Genomic DNA, 16,427 nt, shown 5'->3' with positions numbered 1-16,427 from the left:
ATAAATAATTTGTTTTTTCATTAGACTCGTGAGATATATTATGTTTCAATATGCGAAATTTCTCTAAAAAAAATCAAACTTATTAAACTCAAGTGGAAAGACAACTCAGTCCAGGTTAATAATAATAAAAAATTTTAACATTAAAACAATGTTATTTTGACAAGAATTTTTTTTGTAAAAAAATTAAAGGATTTTTAACCGAGTTTCACCCGATTGACTGAATTACAAGCTAAATCAGATTAATTTATTTTTTATTTTTTTTTAGCCCGGATTGGTTTAGACATCGGGTCAGGGAAAAAAAAGAGAAAAAAATCATCTATTAAATTTAAAGGTTAATTTTTCTAGCAAATCACAAATGCACGATACCAAAATCTTCAACTACTTTTAATTAATTGGATGCAACCAAATAGCAAGAGCTTTTAGGAAACAAGCAACCCTAGCAATTAACCTCGACACAGAGCACATGATTTGCTAATTATAAATACTAAAAGATTCTTCTGTATGGACAAACAAAGGCTAATTATTGTTTGTTTAATTATCTGATTAATAGCAAACTCAGTTCATTAATTTTCGATGTTTCCTAACCGATTACATGCATGTTATCGTATGATTGTTCTTAATTATAAATTGAGTATTAATTAATGAGGATATCAGGGTATGCTTAAATATTCAAATAAAAGATATGTATTTTGATCACATTTGACCAACTAATTAAATTAAATTACAAACTGCATGGCCTTTAAATATCCAGCCCTGTATTAATTATTAAAATTTATAAAGCTGCATCAAAAATTAATTTCTCTAAAATTAATTATCGAGTTTATTATCCTTGAACACTAGTATATTTATTATTTTTTTCAAAACAATACTGTTTTGATTTTTTTAATTTTATAAATTCAATCATCAAATTATTCAGATTTAATTACATCAATTTCTAGATAATTTAATATATATCAAACTTGACATAAACTATTTACTAAAATAACACATCAAGTCACGCTAGGTTTGTAAACTATGCTCCAAATTAAAAAAAAAAAATTATTCTAAACCATTTAGGTGGTGGCCTATTGGTAAGAGTTTGGGACCAAGATGTTTTTTTTTTTTTATGGTCTCAGGTTCGAACCCTATGATTACTCATATGATGGTTACTGGAGGCTTACATGGTCGTTAACTTCAGGGTCTGTGAAATTAGTCGAGATGTACACAAACTAGCTCGGACCTCAACATTAAACTAAAAAAACAAAAATATATTATAGTTATCTAATTCACAAGATATATGACCAGAAGACGAAGATACCCTCTAACAACAATATCTAGCTAAAGGCACGAAATGTCTAGGCCATGCATGGTTTGCACAAGCAATGGGGAATGGAACCATGTGACCACGAACGACATTTGTCTTCAACTTCTACCAAAAGACGCATCAAGATTTTGCCTTCGTGATCACATCTCGTCATTAGAAAATATTGCCACGTGTAGACACCATCATAGTGTCAATATTTGTTATTTCAAGGAAACCCAAAGGGCTTTTTTAGTTCACAACATGCATATAAGCTCGTGCTCTCTCCTTCCTTTGCATTATACGCCTCCTCCTCCTCCTCCTCCTCCTATCCTCCGGACAAGAAATTGTAAAAGACTCAAAATGAGAGGAGCCATGCTTCCATTGTCGGTGCTACTGTTAGCCACTTGCCACTTTGCCTTTTCTATCAAAGATGGTAAGCTTTAAAATCCATGTCTGTCCCTTGATTTTGTTGCATTCAATTGGTTTGGTCAATAACTAGCTCGTTCAAAGCATGTTGGTGCCCGTTGCTAATCACCATATAGTTGGCAAAGTTTAGTGTGCATAAAGCTCAGGGCTTACTAGCTTGGTCTCTCACAGCCATATTTTGCACCTTGTTTGCTGCTATCTATGCCTATATATATAGGAGGTGAACTGTAAGATCATCAGGGATCAAAAAATACTTTGTCCATGGTGGATATGCATATATTTGTGATGTTCTTCAAGGTGAAGCAGTCCTTGATCAGTACCAATTACTTTTTTTTCACCATTCTTCACCTTACAAATCGCATAGCCACAAGGTTCCTTCACAGCAAAATCTGGAGATTTGGAATCGTGCACCGGTGATGGTGTTCCTATAGGACAGTGGCAATCAATTAGATTTAAAAGATGAAAGTGGATTTGGTTTGATTTTGCAGCGTAATTTGCCTGCATCAACCTATCCTCTAGCCTCTAGCCTCTAGCCTCTAGCCTCTAGCCCATCTGCTGTAGAAGCAGAAGGAATGGACCCACTTCATGGCTGGCTTTCCAGACAGAGCCAGTGAGGCACATGATCCTTAAATTCGATCTCGATATTAGTAGATGGGATATATACCTTATCAGACCAGCTTGCTACGTACTTTTAGCATAATAACATGTCACTTCTCATCACCAAAATATTTTTTATTCACTTTTTTCCCTCTTCCCTCCTTTTATTTCTTTCTAGCATTTCATGTTTTTAAAGATTTCATGTACAAAGTTGTAAATTTCATTCAATGATGGATTTTAATTTAATAAAAAATAAAACAATATTATTTTAGAAAAGTTCATAGGTTTCGACTAAGTCAACTCTAAATTGATTTCTTTAGATGTGGCTTAAATTAGTGGTTCCAAATTAACCTATTAAGCTAAACCACAGTAATAATTGTACATTTGAGCATGCTTTAAAGCACCCCGGATGGTTGGGTGATATATAGAATCTTGTATCTAACAAAATCATCATTTGTTAGGTAATAATTTTCATATATATATATAGATTTTAAGCACCCCTAATTAGTACTTTAATTAGGTATTGGGCGCAGATCACCATTTCTCTCGTTCATCGTTGTGCTAAAACAATGATGTTTTTTAATGATTTGCCATCTATTTTGTAAATGAACATGATTTCGTAGTCTTTAAGGTTTGGACAATAAATTTGCTTAAAATCTCAATTTTTCTAATTACATAATGCCAGGACTGGTAGAAAATGGGAACTTCGAGGTTGGCCCGAAGCCATCGGAGTTGAAAGGAACAGAGATGATCGGACGCTATGCATTACCAAAATGGGAAATTTCCGGCTTCGTCGAGTACATCAAAGCAGGTCAAAAACAAGGGGACATGTTGCTGGTAGTACCAGAGGGAGCCTATGCAGTCCGGCTTGGAAATGAGGCATCAATCAAGCAAGTTCTAAATGTTACAAAGGGAATGTATTATTCCATCACATTTAGCGCAGCTAGAACCTGTGCTCAAGAGGAAGAATTGAACATATCGATTTCTCCAGAGTGGGGCGTTCTACCAATGCAAACAATGTACAGTAGCAATGGATGGGACTCGTATGCTTGGGCATTTAAAGCCTTGCTTGATATCGTTGAGCTTGTTGTTCACAATCCAGGAGTTGAAGAAGATCCTGCTTGCGGCCCGCTCATTGATTCAGTGGCCATTAAAGCTTTATATCCTCCTAGACCAACAAATAGTAAGTTCTTTACATATTTTATTTGCATTAAACTTATGTGTAGCTAGCTAGGCATGGATCATCAAGGAAGGAGAAAACAAATATAGGAGAAGTTGACGATGTGAAGTTATTGAGTCCTCGTTGAATTATGTACCTCACAGAGACCTTGAGGACACTGTCGAGAGACTATCATCTTGGTATTTAGCCCCTGTGGAGCAAGCAGCAGGGCACTCATGGACTGTCTTCCCCAGTTGCCTCACAATATTCATGGACTGACCTCGAAAGAATAGCAATTAGGTACCATTTATTTTCCAGTCCTTTTCACAAGGGGACGAGTATGGCAAGTGTTTAACTGGTTTGATCAAGCCTTCTAGTTTTAACAATGATGGAATCCTAGAGGTAATTAGCTATCGGCTCAATGGATTTGAGACTTTAATATGCTGAAGTTGCAGCCTGCAACTTCACCTATGCTGAGCCTAGCATTCATGACTACTTGATGCCTGGTCCCATTGCAGCTGTTCCTTTCTGTTTGAACTTTAAATCGTTACTCCAGCATCGCTATTAGTCACTGATTCCTGCTATAAACACCAAAATGTTGACTTAATGTTAACAACCTGTATTTTCATTCTAAATTCTGCAGAGAACCTAATGAAGAATGGGGGTTTCGAAGAAGGTCCATATTTGTTACCTAACACATCCTGGGGTGTCCTGATCCCACCCAACATTGAAGATAAGCACTCTCCCCTCCCTGGCTGGATGGTTGAATCCCTTAAAGCAGTTAAATTCATTGATGTAGAACATTTTTCGGTGCCACAAGGACGGCGTGCCATAGAACTTGTAGCAGGCAAAGAGAGTGCCATTGCACAGGTAGTCCGTACCATAATCGGCAAAACCTATACCCTCTCATTTGCAGTAGGAGATGCGAGCAATTCATGTGAAGGGTCAATGGTTGTCGAGGCGTTCGCCGGCAAGGACACACTCAAAGTTCCTTATGAATCCAAGGGCAAAGGTGGGTTTAAGCGAGCAGTGCTTAAATTTGTTGCTGCTTCTAGCAGAACAAGAATAATGTTCTACAGCACATTTTACACCATGAGGAGTGATGACTTTTCTTCTCTATGCGGACCTGTTGTCGATGATGTGAAGCTGTTGAGTCTCCGTGGAACATGAATCATTAGAAGCTAATTAAGGGTATAAAGCAAGATTATTCGATGGTTTGGACTTTGGATGTGTGAATTTCGCCTTCGGGGTTATACTATGTATCATTATTGTTGTTATATAAGAGAAGCAAGCAAGGGTTTCAAGAGTGGGTTTTTAACACGATATATCAAGAAAAATAAGAGAGTATATAATTACTAATACCAGGGTAGTTCATAGTAGTATTGTGATTTTATGAAAGTGGGGCTGTGTACTATTTTTAGCAAAATAAATGAAAGAAAGTTTCTATTTTTGAACTATTTTATTTTTGTAGATTAGAAGTCCAACGAAAAAGATCACCCTAAGGTATATTATGGGCTGCTGATTTGAAATGGATCACACTATATCATAATAACACACAACACATTCAATTGGCCCAAGGATAAGTTGATGTTGCAAATACATTGATGGAATGCAGGAATTCTCGAGGTTACAATGAAGCGGGAGTTTGTTGAAGTTTGGTACCAAAGCTAAAACAAGATTACTTTGTAGTTGATGTACCAAAGCTAAAACAAGATTACTTTATAGTAATTAACTGCATTGCTATCTATCTATTAGCTGATAGCATTATCTAGATTAGGATGTTTCTTTCAATTCATTTGTTTAAGCTTATCTAGAATTAGACTAGCTTGTTATACAACTCCTTTGATTAAGGAAAACATGGCTGGTACGGTTTTTTAGTGTTTTATTTTTCTGTAATGTTTGTTTCCTTCTATAAATAAAACATTGGGGATGACAGTAACCAACTGAGATATTTTCTGCTCCTTGTTCTTTCAACTATTAAGACTTTGTTCTTTGTTTTTTTTTCTTAGTTCATAAACATTAGTTTGTTCTTTATATTTTAGTTTTTTACAACAATTGGTATCAGAGCTCCTCTGATCTTTGAAGGGTTTGTGAGTGAAAACACGAGAGAATAGTAAGGTTAAATCAAAGCTTTCTGCTTTGAAGGGTTTGTGAGTGAAACACGAGAGATTAAGTGAGTTTTTTTTCTAAGCAATGGATTCTGCAAATTTTCCAGCAAAAACACCAGTGTTCACAGGGCATAATTATGGTGTATGGGCTGTAAAAATGGAAACATATCTCAAAACTTTTGACTTGTGGGAGATAGTGGAGAGTGATAGGCGACCCACTCTACTAGGAGACAATCCTACAATTGCACAGATGAAATTTTTCAATGAAGAAAAGGCAAAGCGATTTAAAGCTCTTACCTGTCTTCATAATGTTGTGAGTGAAGAAATCTTCACAAGGATTATGGCTTGTAAATCTGCCAAAGAAACATGGGATAAATTAAAAGCAGAATTTCATGGTGATGAGAAGTCAAGGAAGATGCAAGTTTTAAATCTTAGAAGGCAGTTTGAAGGTCTGAAGATGAGAGAAACCGATACTATCAAAGACTTCTCTTCTCAAATTTCGAAACTTGTGAATCAAGTGAGACTTTTAGGAGAAGATTTTCCAGATTCAAGAATTGTAGAGAAAGTTCTGGTAAGTCTACCAGAAAAATTTGAGCATAAAATTTGCTCTTTAGAAGATTCTAAAGATTTCTCTGAAATGAGCCTACAAGAACTGGTAAATGCATTGCAAGCTGTGGAGCAAAGGCAAGCATATAGACAAGAAGGATCAAGTGAAGGAGCTCTTGTAGCAGTTTACAAGGATAAGAGTCGGGCTAAGAACATTTTCAGAAATAATCAAGAAGGAAAAAGAGAAAAAGGGAGAAGCTGGAAATCTGCTAACTGGCAACAGAACATCAATAACAGCTTCATGAGGGGGGAAGAGAAGAAAGAGCATTTTCCTGCTTGCAAATACTGTCAGAAAACTAATCATCTTGAAGCCTGGTGTTGGCTCAAGAATGCTCAATGCCGAAACTGCAAGCAATTTGGGCACATCCAAAGATTTTGCAAAAAGAAAACAGAAACTGAACAACAAGCTCAAGTAGCCGATTGTTCAGAAATGAAAGAAGATCTTTTATTCATGGTCACAATTCAGGACATGTGTAATTCAACAGAGCCAAAGGACTCATCATGGCTCATTGATAGCGGCTGCACTAACCATATAACAACAGACTTAAGCTTATTTAGAGACTTGGATAAAAGCTACCTATCTAAAGTCAAAATTGGCAATGGAGACTTTGTGAAGGTTGAAGGAAAAGGAGCAATTGAAGTAGAAACTTTGTCAGGTACAAAAACTCTTAAAAATGTTCTTTATGTGCCTAAGATCAATCAGAATCTAGTTAGTGTAGGACAATTAATTGAATCTGGTTATTCAATAGTCTTTAATGATGGAGTGTGTGACATTAAAGATAAAAATGGAGTACTTTTACTTTCTGCAAAAATGATGAACCGAAGTTTTAATGTTAACTGGAAGGAAGTATGTTTGAGTGCCAATACCTATGAGAACAATGAATCTATTCTTTGGCATAAAAGGTTGGGACACTTCAATTATGCAACTTTAAAGAGAATAGCTGACATACAGATGACTCACGGTTTACCAGATATACAGGAACAAAAGAGTATTTGTGAAGCCTATCAGTTAGGAAAACAAACTAGAGTTGTTTTTCTTGACAATGCATTCAAAGCACTGTCAAAACTCCAGCCTGTACACACAGATGTGTGTGGGCCATTGCATAATGAATCATTGAATGGTTCAAAGTATTGTATTCTATTTGTTGATGATTATAGTAGATTCTGCTGGATTTACTTTTTAAAATCAAAATCTTATGTGTTTGCTGAGTTTGTTAAATTCAAAGCAGCAGTTGAACTAGAAACAGGAAACAAGTTTAAAGATCAGAGAGGAAGAATTGGAATGTGTAGCTTTGGAACCAAGGAGGAGTGTTGAAGTTTGGTACCAAAGCTGGAACATGATTACTTTGTAGTAATCAACTGCATTGCTATCTATCTGTTAGCTGATAGCATTATCTAGATTAGGATGTTTCTTTCAATTCATTTATTTAAGCTTATCTAAGATTAGACTAGCTTGTTATACAACTCCTTTGATAAAGGAGAACATAGCTGGTATGTTTTTTTAGTGTTTTATTTTTCTGTAATGTTTGTTTCCTTCTATAAATAAAACATTGGGGATGACAGTAACCAACTGAGATATTTTCTGCTCCTTGTTCTTTCAACTGTTAAGATTTTGTTCTTTGTTTTTTTTTTCTCAATTCATAAACATTAGTCTGTTCTTTATATTTTAGTTTTTTACAACAGAGTTCACGTCTGTTTGCGAGGTACGCTGTACGCTGCAAACAAACACAGCCTTATATACAACGGTGATTTTAAATGGTACAGATTGCTTGAACTTGACATGTAAGCTTGCTTGATAGTATGGTACAAATTGGTTTTTAAAGTATTCGAATGGTACTCAGAAACAATGGCAGTTGATTTTGTGTTTGGTTCTCAAATGGGCAATGGCTCTACGTGGCCCGCAATACATATTATTCGTCAATTTGTTAACCTTTGTTAACCATGTTTTTAGAGAAGCTAACAGATGCGCAGATTGGCTGCCAACCACGCCTTGGAGCTGGATATGGGCACTGTTTTCTTCCCGCAACCTCCGGCTGGTTGCCTTCATATCCTTTTGGAGGATCTCGCAGGGCTCTTTTTCCCTACCTTTGTTTTGCTTCCATTGTTATGTGCGCGCGCGTAAAAGGAGCTGTGAATGTGATTCTGGGATTCTTTTTTCCTTAAAAAAGGGGGCAAACATACAGCTGCCTTTAGAAATAAAAATTTATTGTCTTGGCAAACATATATATTACGATAGCTAGGAGACTATGCAGTACAGTACAAGCCATTATCATGGGAAATGTAGGAGGGCAAGCGAAAAGACTATAATAGCAGCTAACATTATCCTGATCTTCTCTTCCACTCAGAAGATCGACGATTTTATTCCCCCAAAACACTATATAGTATCAGTTGTGGAAGATCGATGACGTTAGTCCTCGTCATCTCATGAATTTGAGGTTTCACTGTGTTGGCCCTGCGTCTGCAACAGCTACTTTGAGCATAGTGGTTCCATTGTCACAACCAAATGCAACTCTGATAGATAAAAAGATGGAATTAACTTTTTGCCGTGAAAACATAATAAGAGAATTTAAGAAAACAGAGTAGTCTTGACCACCTCAACATGTGAACAATTCATCTACTACAAAGTTTACATGAAAACGAGCAGAACTTTGATAAAGAAACTTACTGGCATGACTCTTGCTTGCATCCAACAGCCCAAACTCTTTGAAGACCATAATCCAATGTGTTCTCGTGTCTGAAGCATGGAATCATGGAGAATTAAAGAGCTAAACAGGTTGAGTTCAGTTATATTTTACTTATAATCTGGGAAGAACTGGTGAAACAGGAATTTACCGGTAAGTTGTTGCATCCCATAGACGTATAGTATTATCCTCGGAAGTAGTGATTATGATGGGAAGCCGTGGATGAACACAGCATGAAGTGATGTTGTGGGTATGACCTTCTAGTGTGTGGACACAACTTTTTGTTTCATAGTCCCACACCTGATTGCATTATACAAGAAAGGCATGCAAAATATGAGCCACAAAATTAACAGATACAATTCACGGCATGTTGGGAAAAAGAAATTGCTGGCTGGCTGGCTAACCTTGGCAGTAAAATCATCAGAACCAGTCAATAGATATAGTTTGTCACCACCCATGAAGAAATCGATACAATTTACGCCTTTGGAATGACCATTTAGTGTAGCAACAGGAGTAGGAGAATTAAGATTCCAAATCTGCAAGAATTAATTAAGAAATCAGAAGAACAACTTTTTGCACGGAAATCAGCTTGAAAAATCGAGGCCATAAATACCTTCACGGTGGCATCAAGTGATGCACTTGCAAAGATGCTGGTATCTTTTGGATTGAACACGACTTGCATTACATAATGTGAATGTCCTTCAAAGGTCTGAGCGCACTCCCATCCCTTCTCCCAATTCCACATATTTATAAGCATGTCATCGGAAGACGAGAGCACACATGGCAGGGTAGGGTGGACAAGCACACCCCTAATGTAATCGCTGTGTGCCTCAAACTCTTTGACCAACTCCGTTGTTTCATAATTGTATACGCGGATGAATCTGTCATCCGATCCAGTTACAATCCATTGCTTTCTTGCAATAAACTTTGCTGACCTCACTGCAAGAAAAAAAAAACATCCATTCGAAGATGAATTCCAGAATGATCCGTCGGAAACTTGAAAAGCTTGTTCAAGGTATCAGAATGTGCTCACGACATCCTATTTACGCACCACCAAGCTAATCTTAATCTTAACTTGTAGAAGTCATGTATTAATTATAGCAGTACAAGGTATTGATATTTACCTGGTGATTCTGTGACCTTAAAAGACTTCTCCATGGTCTAGAATCAATCATGCAAGTTCCAAGTTAATCAGTAATTAATGTAGGGATTCAACGAACAAGAACAAGGAAACAGTCTTACAAAAGAGGAACAAGAATATAATAATAGCTAGGCCTAACCTGTGTCTGGTAGTTCCAAATGCACACAGTTCCTGAATACAAGCTTGTTAGAATCCTGCGTAGAGAAATATATGTGGGTGTCAATCATATTTCGACTTAGCACACAAATACCAAGTTGCAAAGGAGATTCTGGTTACCATGGTCGTGTTGGATGTAGATCAAGAGATTTCACCCTTTCAGATAATTGTGAAAATTCTTGCTGTACCAAGAAACATACTCAACAAATTAATGGTAGGTTTGACACACAGGTAAAATCTTTGTGAAGCAAGTAATTACTCTCAAGTACCTCAATGGTCAATTTCAGAGCCTGTCCAATACCCGATGGGATGCATGCCAAGCCAGGAATAACACAATTAGTATAAAAAGAAAAGGTAGAAGAAGAGTGATGGGATTTAAACTCGTTTAAAACATAATGTATATTATTTCCTGATAAAATACACGTTGAGGGACCAACTACAACTCAACTCACCATTTCTTTCTTTCTTTCTTTCTTTCTTTCTTTCTTTCTTTCTTTCACAGTTGATATGGGCTAAAGACGGCAATGGCTTGGAGAGAAATCTGCTTGATAGTTGGAATGATAGAGAAGAGAGGGAAGCTGCTCCATATATGTATACCTGGGGATCCTTCGCAGTTAAGGAAATTAAATGCTTAAGCCAACCATTCAACACATAAGTTAAATTGGACCTTGGGGCGATTCTTCTCGTGTTGTCATCTGCTATGCCCTTTGCCATTGATTGTTTTCATGTAAAAGAGTTGACGGCTATGATTGAGTTTCAATGCCACTGTGATTTGTCAGCTTAATTAGACACGACGTGGAAAATTCGTGTTCCAGAAGGGGAGGCGATTTAGAAGACGACCTGGAAATGATCAGGTTGACTATAGAATAGAATACGATATTTATTAGAGTAAATGCCCTTTGACTTCAAATGTTGTGTACGGTTTGTCATGACTTGGCATTTATATCAGCTTTACTGTGTCACGGGCTGTATGAATAGTTTTTTTAATATAAGAAAATAAATTTTGAATTTTTTTTTCATAAAAAATACTAATTGTAAATTAAAAAAACATGTATTTAATTAAACAAATCAAGAATTATTTGTGTTAACAAACACAGAAAAAATATTAATAATAACTAAAGATTAAAGTAAAACAATGGAGGATGAGATATTGATCATATAAAAAAGTGATTGAATACAAGAATTAAATCAGTAAACTAAATGTTGAAATTTTATTAGTAAACTAAACAAAGATTAAATCAAATTCTATTAAAAAAAAACATTAGAGAGATTTGTTAAAAGAAAAACAACCAACAAAAAAATTCAATAAAAACCCATCAGTCAATGATTAAATCCCATCATAACATGGAAGAAAAAACAAAGAGATAAAAAAAAGATCAATAGACAAAAAAACCTAAGCGTGGGGACCTAGCCTGAGTTGTTTAGTATGCCTAGATTTGAAAAAAGCCCAGGCAACTTCATCTTCAAACTTGCAATCTACTCTCACGAGAAATGGGAGGAGATTGTTTCTCGCAATAACATGGAATAAATTAAATGATCTTGTTGCTGCAGTAGTGAGGCAGGTATCTGGGATTTATTCTTTGTACTAAATGCTAAACAGTATGGTATGGAATAACGAAGAAGACATTTGCAGGCTTCAAAATAGCCTCAGGACGAATCACTATCCATGGAAATTTGGACGCGTAATGAAATGTCTTGGATTCTTTTTCTGACCTCGGCAGCAGGTATTGATTTCTTACGAATCTCAGCAAACCCTCCAGGATGCACCAGCTCGAGGAGACTACGATTCCTGAAGAATGAACCCATTTTCATAGAATTGCAAGTGTTCTGTCTGGACAGGAAAAATAGAGGAGATGACATTAATTTTTTATCCCCAAGCTAGCTAGCTAGCTCGGTTGACTGTAGTGTACTTGCTTTATTTTTGGCTGGCGAGTAGCCTGAAGGATCTTAGGAGAGCATGGGCGTTTTGCATTCTATGATGTTGTTTGCGATTCGTCCTAGGTTTTCCAACAAGAAACTAGGTAAAGTTTATACGTTTTGTCTTCAATAGTAGAAACTTGAAGCAGCCCCTTTCTACTATCTTTGATTCGGTTCAGGATTCCCTCGCTAACGTTTTTATCCTTTGAAAATGTTTGTTTGCCATTATGTCTGTCCTGCCACTTACTCTCGGATATCCGAAGCTTTGTTTGATTGGGAATTTAAATATTTTTAATAGATTCCCTCACTTTTTGCATCGAGACCGCATCCGGAGTTCATGCACAGACAAATCATATGAATATTAGTGAAGAACTAGATTAAGAGAGAGGAGTTGAAAAATAATTTTTAAAAATAAAGATATATTTTCATCATTTTTTATGAATCCAGATATACTTTTCTCCTTTAGAAAAACAGCTGGCATATTCGTAGCAGGCCTGGCCTGATAAGTATATTCGATCCTCAATTATAGTGTGACAGAGGACCACCCCTGCTCAATTATAGTGTGACAGAGGATGCGTTTGTTTTTACATTTCAAAAACATTTTTGATAAAATTTAAAATTTTTTTATTTTTTTATTAACTTTAAATTAATATGTTTTTAATGTTTTTAGATATTTTGATGTATTAATGTTAAAAATAATTTTTAAAAAATAAAAAAACATCATTAACATGTATTTTAACACAAAAAACTATTTGAAAAGCAACTACACTGTCAAACACTCTCAATACAGATCAACTGCGGCTGCAACTTGCAGGAATTAAACAAGATAAAAGATGTAATACGTTAAGCAATTACTCATCCATGCTGCTACTTGTACCATGGCAGAAACAACTTGTTTCATATTCATATGAAAGAGCAGTCACAGAACACCCAGAGTCACCCCTAGCGGCACCAGGTTGACGTTTATTATAATAGCTTACACGCTGGTGTTAATTCACACCGGAATAGAGGAACCACCACAATAAGAAAAGCCATAATTATAATCGCTAATCAGCACTGGGATGACAAATTAAGGACAGATAGAAACACTAGTAGCATCCTGCAGACATCGATAAGTAGCATAAAACTGTATGTATGTATGAAGGATGGAATAAACAAGGCAAGACACTCCTGGCAGAATGATGATATGAGCAACTCAAACAAACAGGTCAGTAATAAACCTGAAATCATCCAGTTTATACTCGTACATGTCAAAGGATATAAATATCTATATCCTCAAAATCATATAATCAAAAGCCTCTCACTCCATCAATGACAACACCCCCTAATATTCTTTACTCAAATGCGTCATCATCGTCATCTGGAAGAGGTTGACTAGCAGCAGCAGCAAGCTCAGCCTCGTGCCTGTTAAAATTACCAGCAGCAAGAACAAAGATCAAAAACCAAACCGATGGTATGTATACAAATAAACATGGATGATTTGCTGTATCAAGTTTATAAAATAAAAAATCAAACCAGCCTCTTGTAATACTTGATAAACACAAACACATTGATTGTATAATATGTAAGGTTCATTTTTATGAAACCTGAGAAATTCTTTTCCTTTGTGTTTTTGTATAAACAATGCACATAATAATGTACATGCAGATTTGTGAATATCTATGGAGTAAAAGAAAGTAACAGAATGGCAAAGGAGAGCTAAATAAATGACATTGTACACTTACTGTGCCTGTGCTGCAAGGTCAATAGGCACTTCTGGGGGAGCCAAGGCTGGAGTCTCAACAAAATGCAAGTTAGGATCCCTAGAGTCACAAAACAACCCCAATCATTATCACTAAACAAAAATTACAAAAGGGTAAAGGCATTCAGATTGGCATGATGATGATCCTTTACCCAGCAAGTTTTCTGGCAAGGTACAAAAATGGCTTCTCAAAATTGTAATTGCTCTTAGCTGAAATCTCATAGTATTGCAAGTTCTTCTTCCTGTGAAAAGTAACCTGCTTTGCCTTCACCTGCCTGTTCTTTACGTCCACCTTGTTTCCACAGAGAACAATAGGAATGTTTTCGCAGACCCTGAAGAGCAGGCAACAGGAGATAATCAAAATATATTGAGTCAGCTTGGCAAAAAGAATTCAATTCAATAGATCAGAACAAAGAAATCAACACACCTGCAAAGATCCCTATGCCATGTAGGGACATTCTTATATGTCAATCGTGCAGTAACATCGAACATAATGATGGCACACTGTCCATGGATGCTGCATAGGAAACCAAAAACTGTCATTCAGTAAAATCACTTCAAGTTGCTTTCGTACAAAGAAAACATCAGAGAAACAAGCAATACAGGACAGGGCCAACAAAGATTGCTAAAATCCATAATCCCAGAGGTACACACACACATGTAATTATCATCAGCACTTGAAAAAAGAACTGGAAAAGAAAGAAATCCAGCATCATGCTGGTATCCACCCCAACAACTGAGATGGTTGCTTACATATATTCATGCAATAAATCTCACGATAAAATGAAGCATACAGAACACTAGGTTCTAATTATGAGCGTGTGCAAAATCCTGTCAGTAACACTGAACACATCTATCATTAAGCCATTCAAGTGCTAGTGACCCGACAACTAAGAAAAAAAAATTGAAACGCCAGGAATGATCCAAAACAACATGCATACAATTAGTATGAAAATCATCCTTAAAACAAACATCAGACACAAAAACTTACTAATATCCATCTCTGAGACCACCAAACTTCTCTTGACCAGCTGTATCCCAGCAATAGAATCTAATTTTTCCACAGTTGGTGAAGAAATCCAAAGGATGAACTTCCACACCAATAGTTGCTGCATCCATTACAAACACAAGTCAATCAATCACATAAAACATCAGGAACTAAAACATAAGATCATTCAGCAACAACAAACAAAATATATTCTAACTTACGCTCATATTTCTTCTCAAACTCTCCGGTAAGATGCCTCTTAACGAATGTGGTTTTCCCTACAATTCACAGCCACCCAGAAGCTAAAAATCAAAACCCATGTTTTACATCAAAAAAATCAAAACCCCAAATTCCAAACATCACTAAAAATCAATATTTCAAATAGGATCAAAACTCCAAATGCCAAAGAAAATCACTGAAGATCAACACAAAACCAAAAAACAACACGGATTTAACCCAACAGAGCCTCGCAATAAAAATATTTACACATACCTGTACCACCATCACCGACAATTACAAGCTTGAAGCTTGGATAATCAACAGTTTGCTGATTTGGCAAAGCCTAAAATTAACAAAAATCCAGTACAAAATATCAGTACACAATCAACAAGAAAACAAGAGGTTGCAATGTAGATCTAATTAAAAAAAACCTTAAAGACTCACCATTTTGTTTAATTTTTCAAAACAGCAAAGCTTTTTTATTGAGGCGTCGAGAAGGAGGGGGATTTGCAAGACTGTTCTTCGTAGGGTTTTATAAAGAGAGGTTTTATGGAGATCTTGTGCGATGAGGTGCAGGGGTTGGCAGATCTGTGACGTTGATGGTTGTAGACCTGGTTACGTGGAGGGTAGATATTTTCATGATGTTTGCCGTGTGTGTAGAGGATAGAAGCTAGGAGGGTTTCTAATTTCAAACTTGTTCAGGTGGCTTAAATCTAACGCACGAATCTAGGCCGTCAGATTTAGGGGAGATCACCTCATCGTGCGTGGTGTATTGGATTATGGTAAGTGTGTCCAGATTGGGCTTTAAATTCCTTGGGCCGATTTGTGAGTACATGTAAAAGGCCTAGAAATAGAAAGGAAAAATCATATAGTAAACCTGGCTAGGTTCTGCTATGCCAAACCCGATTACGTCATGACTAATCCTATCTGGGTCAACTCTATGACCCGGGGTCAAACATAAGTCAAGTTTGTGGAAAAAGCTTTTTTTTTTAACAAAACCATGTCATTTTGGACTTTCTTGTTTTTCAGAAACAAAAAACTGTTCGAAGATCCTAATCTTATGCCATATGGGATCCCCATGTCATTGTCATGTCTTGTAATTATGATTTACTATGTTAATGTAATACATGATATTTTTTACTAAATACTTTATAATTAAAAATATATTACTATAATTTTTTACAATTTTTTATTTTTAACATCATTACATCAAAATAATTAAAAAATACTTAAAAAACATTAATTTGATTCATTAAAAAAAACAATTTAAAAAACAGCAAAATAATTAATACGAGTAGTCAATGATGCTCTTCAAAAATGTTATTGTATTGAAAATGTATTAAAATAGTATTTTTTTAAAAAATTTACTTTTAATATTAGTATATTAATATCATAAAAACAAATTT

The 16,427-nt window shown here is 35.9% G+C and overlaps 3 protein-coding genes across 3 annotated transcripts; 1 reads left to right on the top strand and 2 right to left on the bottom strand.

The window, feature by feature from the left end:
- The first annotated feature begins 1,561 nt into the window (after positions 1–1,561).
- LOC133690145 (BIIDXI-like protein At5g11420) lies at positions 1,562–4,921 on the top strand. Its single transcript, XM_062110357.1, has 3 exons — positions 1,562–1,715; positions 2,991–3,488; positions 4,108–4,921. Exons 1-3 carry the CDS (start codon positions 1,643–1,645, stop codon positions 4,632–4,634), a joined length of 1,098 nt encoding a protein of 365 aa, XP_061966341.1. The 5' UTR covers positions 1,562–1,642; the 3' UTR covers positions 4,635–4,921.
- A 3,445-nt stretch (positions 4,922–8,366) lies between these two features.
- On the bottom strand, positions 8,367–10,776 carry LOC133690291 (coatomer subunit beta'-3-like). The gene is made up of 10 exons (XM_062110531.1): positions 10,609–10,776; positions 10,426–10,446; positions 10,277–10,338; positions 10,140–10,194; positions 9,984–10,020; positions 9,473–9,798; positions 9,264–9,395; positions 9,011–9,159; positions 8,844–8,912; positions 8,367–8,689 (listed from the first exon to the last, which is right to left on the bottom strand). Exons 1-10 carry the CDS (start codon positions 10,609–10,611, stop codon positions 8,617–8,619), a joined length of 927 nt encoding a protein of 308 aa, XP_061966515.1. The 5' UTR covers positions 10,612–10,776; the 3' UTR covers positions 8,367–8,616.
- A 2,468-nt stretch (positions 10,777–13,244) lies between these two features.
- LOC133690062 (GTP-binding nuclear protein Ran-3) lies at positions 13,245–15,666 on the bottom strand. Its single transcript, XM_062110212.1, has 8 exons — positions 15,466–15,666; positions 15,295–15,364; positions 15,024–15,080; positions 14,806–14,923; positions 14,242–14,331; positions 13,967–14,146; positions 13,798–13,875; positions 13,245–13,477 (listed from the first exon to the last, which is right to left on the bottom strand). Exons 1-8 carry the CDS (start codon positions 15,466–15,468, stop codon positions 13,408–13,410), a joined length of 666 nt encoding a protein of 221 aa, XP_061966196.1. The 5' UTR covers positions 15,469–15,666; the 3' UTR covers positions 13,245–13,407.
- Positions 15,667–16,427: the final 761 nt, after the last annotated feature.

This window comes from Populus nigra, chromosome 3 (genome assembly GCF_951802175.1).
Source record: "Populus nigra chromosome 3, ddPopNigr1.1, whole genome shotgun sequence".
Lineage (NCBI taxonomy): Eukaryota > Viridiplantae > Streptophyta > Magnoliopsida > Malpighiales > Salicaceae > Populus > Populus nigra.
The sequence above is the reverse complement of the archived record's forward strand: the minus strand, read 5'-3'. Positions and strand labels throughout refer to the sequence as shown.

Excerpts from the sequence above, each read along its gene's own strand:
- LOC133690062 (XM_062110212.1), bottom strand. Across the intron at positions 13,876-13,966 it reads CTTGCCAGAAAACTTGCTGG|GGATCCTAACTTGCATTTTG; the intron begins GTAAAGGATCAT and ends TTGTGACTCTAG. Across the intron at positions 13,478-13,797 it reads GACCTTGCAGCACAGGCACA|GCACGAGGCTGAGCTTGCTG; the intron begins GTAAGTGTACAA and ends TAATTTTAACAG.
- LOC133690145 (XM_062110357.1), top strand. The coding sequence starts at position 1,643 with ATGAGAGGAGCCATGCTTCCATTGTCGGTGCTACTGTTAGCCACTTGC. Across the intron at positions 1,716-2,990 it reads TGCCTTTTCTATCAAAGATG|GACTGGTAGAAAATGGGAAC; the intron begins GTAAGCTTTAAA and ends ACATAATGCCAG. Across the intron at positions 3,489-4,107 it reads TCCTCCTAGACCAACAAATA|AGAACCTAATGAAGAATGGG; the intron begins GTAAGTTCTTTA and ends TAAATTCTGCAG.
- LOC133690291 (XM_062110531.1), bottom strand. Across the intron at positions 10,195-10,276 it reads CTACATCCAACACGACCATG|GATTCTAACAAGCTTGTATT; the intron begins GTAACCAGAATC and ends TTCTCTACGCAG. Across the intron at positions 8,690-8,843 it reads TGCAAGCAAGAGTCATGCCA|AGTTGCATTTGGTTGTGACA; the intron begins GTAAGTTTCTTT and ends TTTATCTATCAG.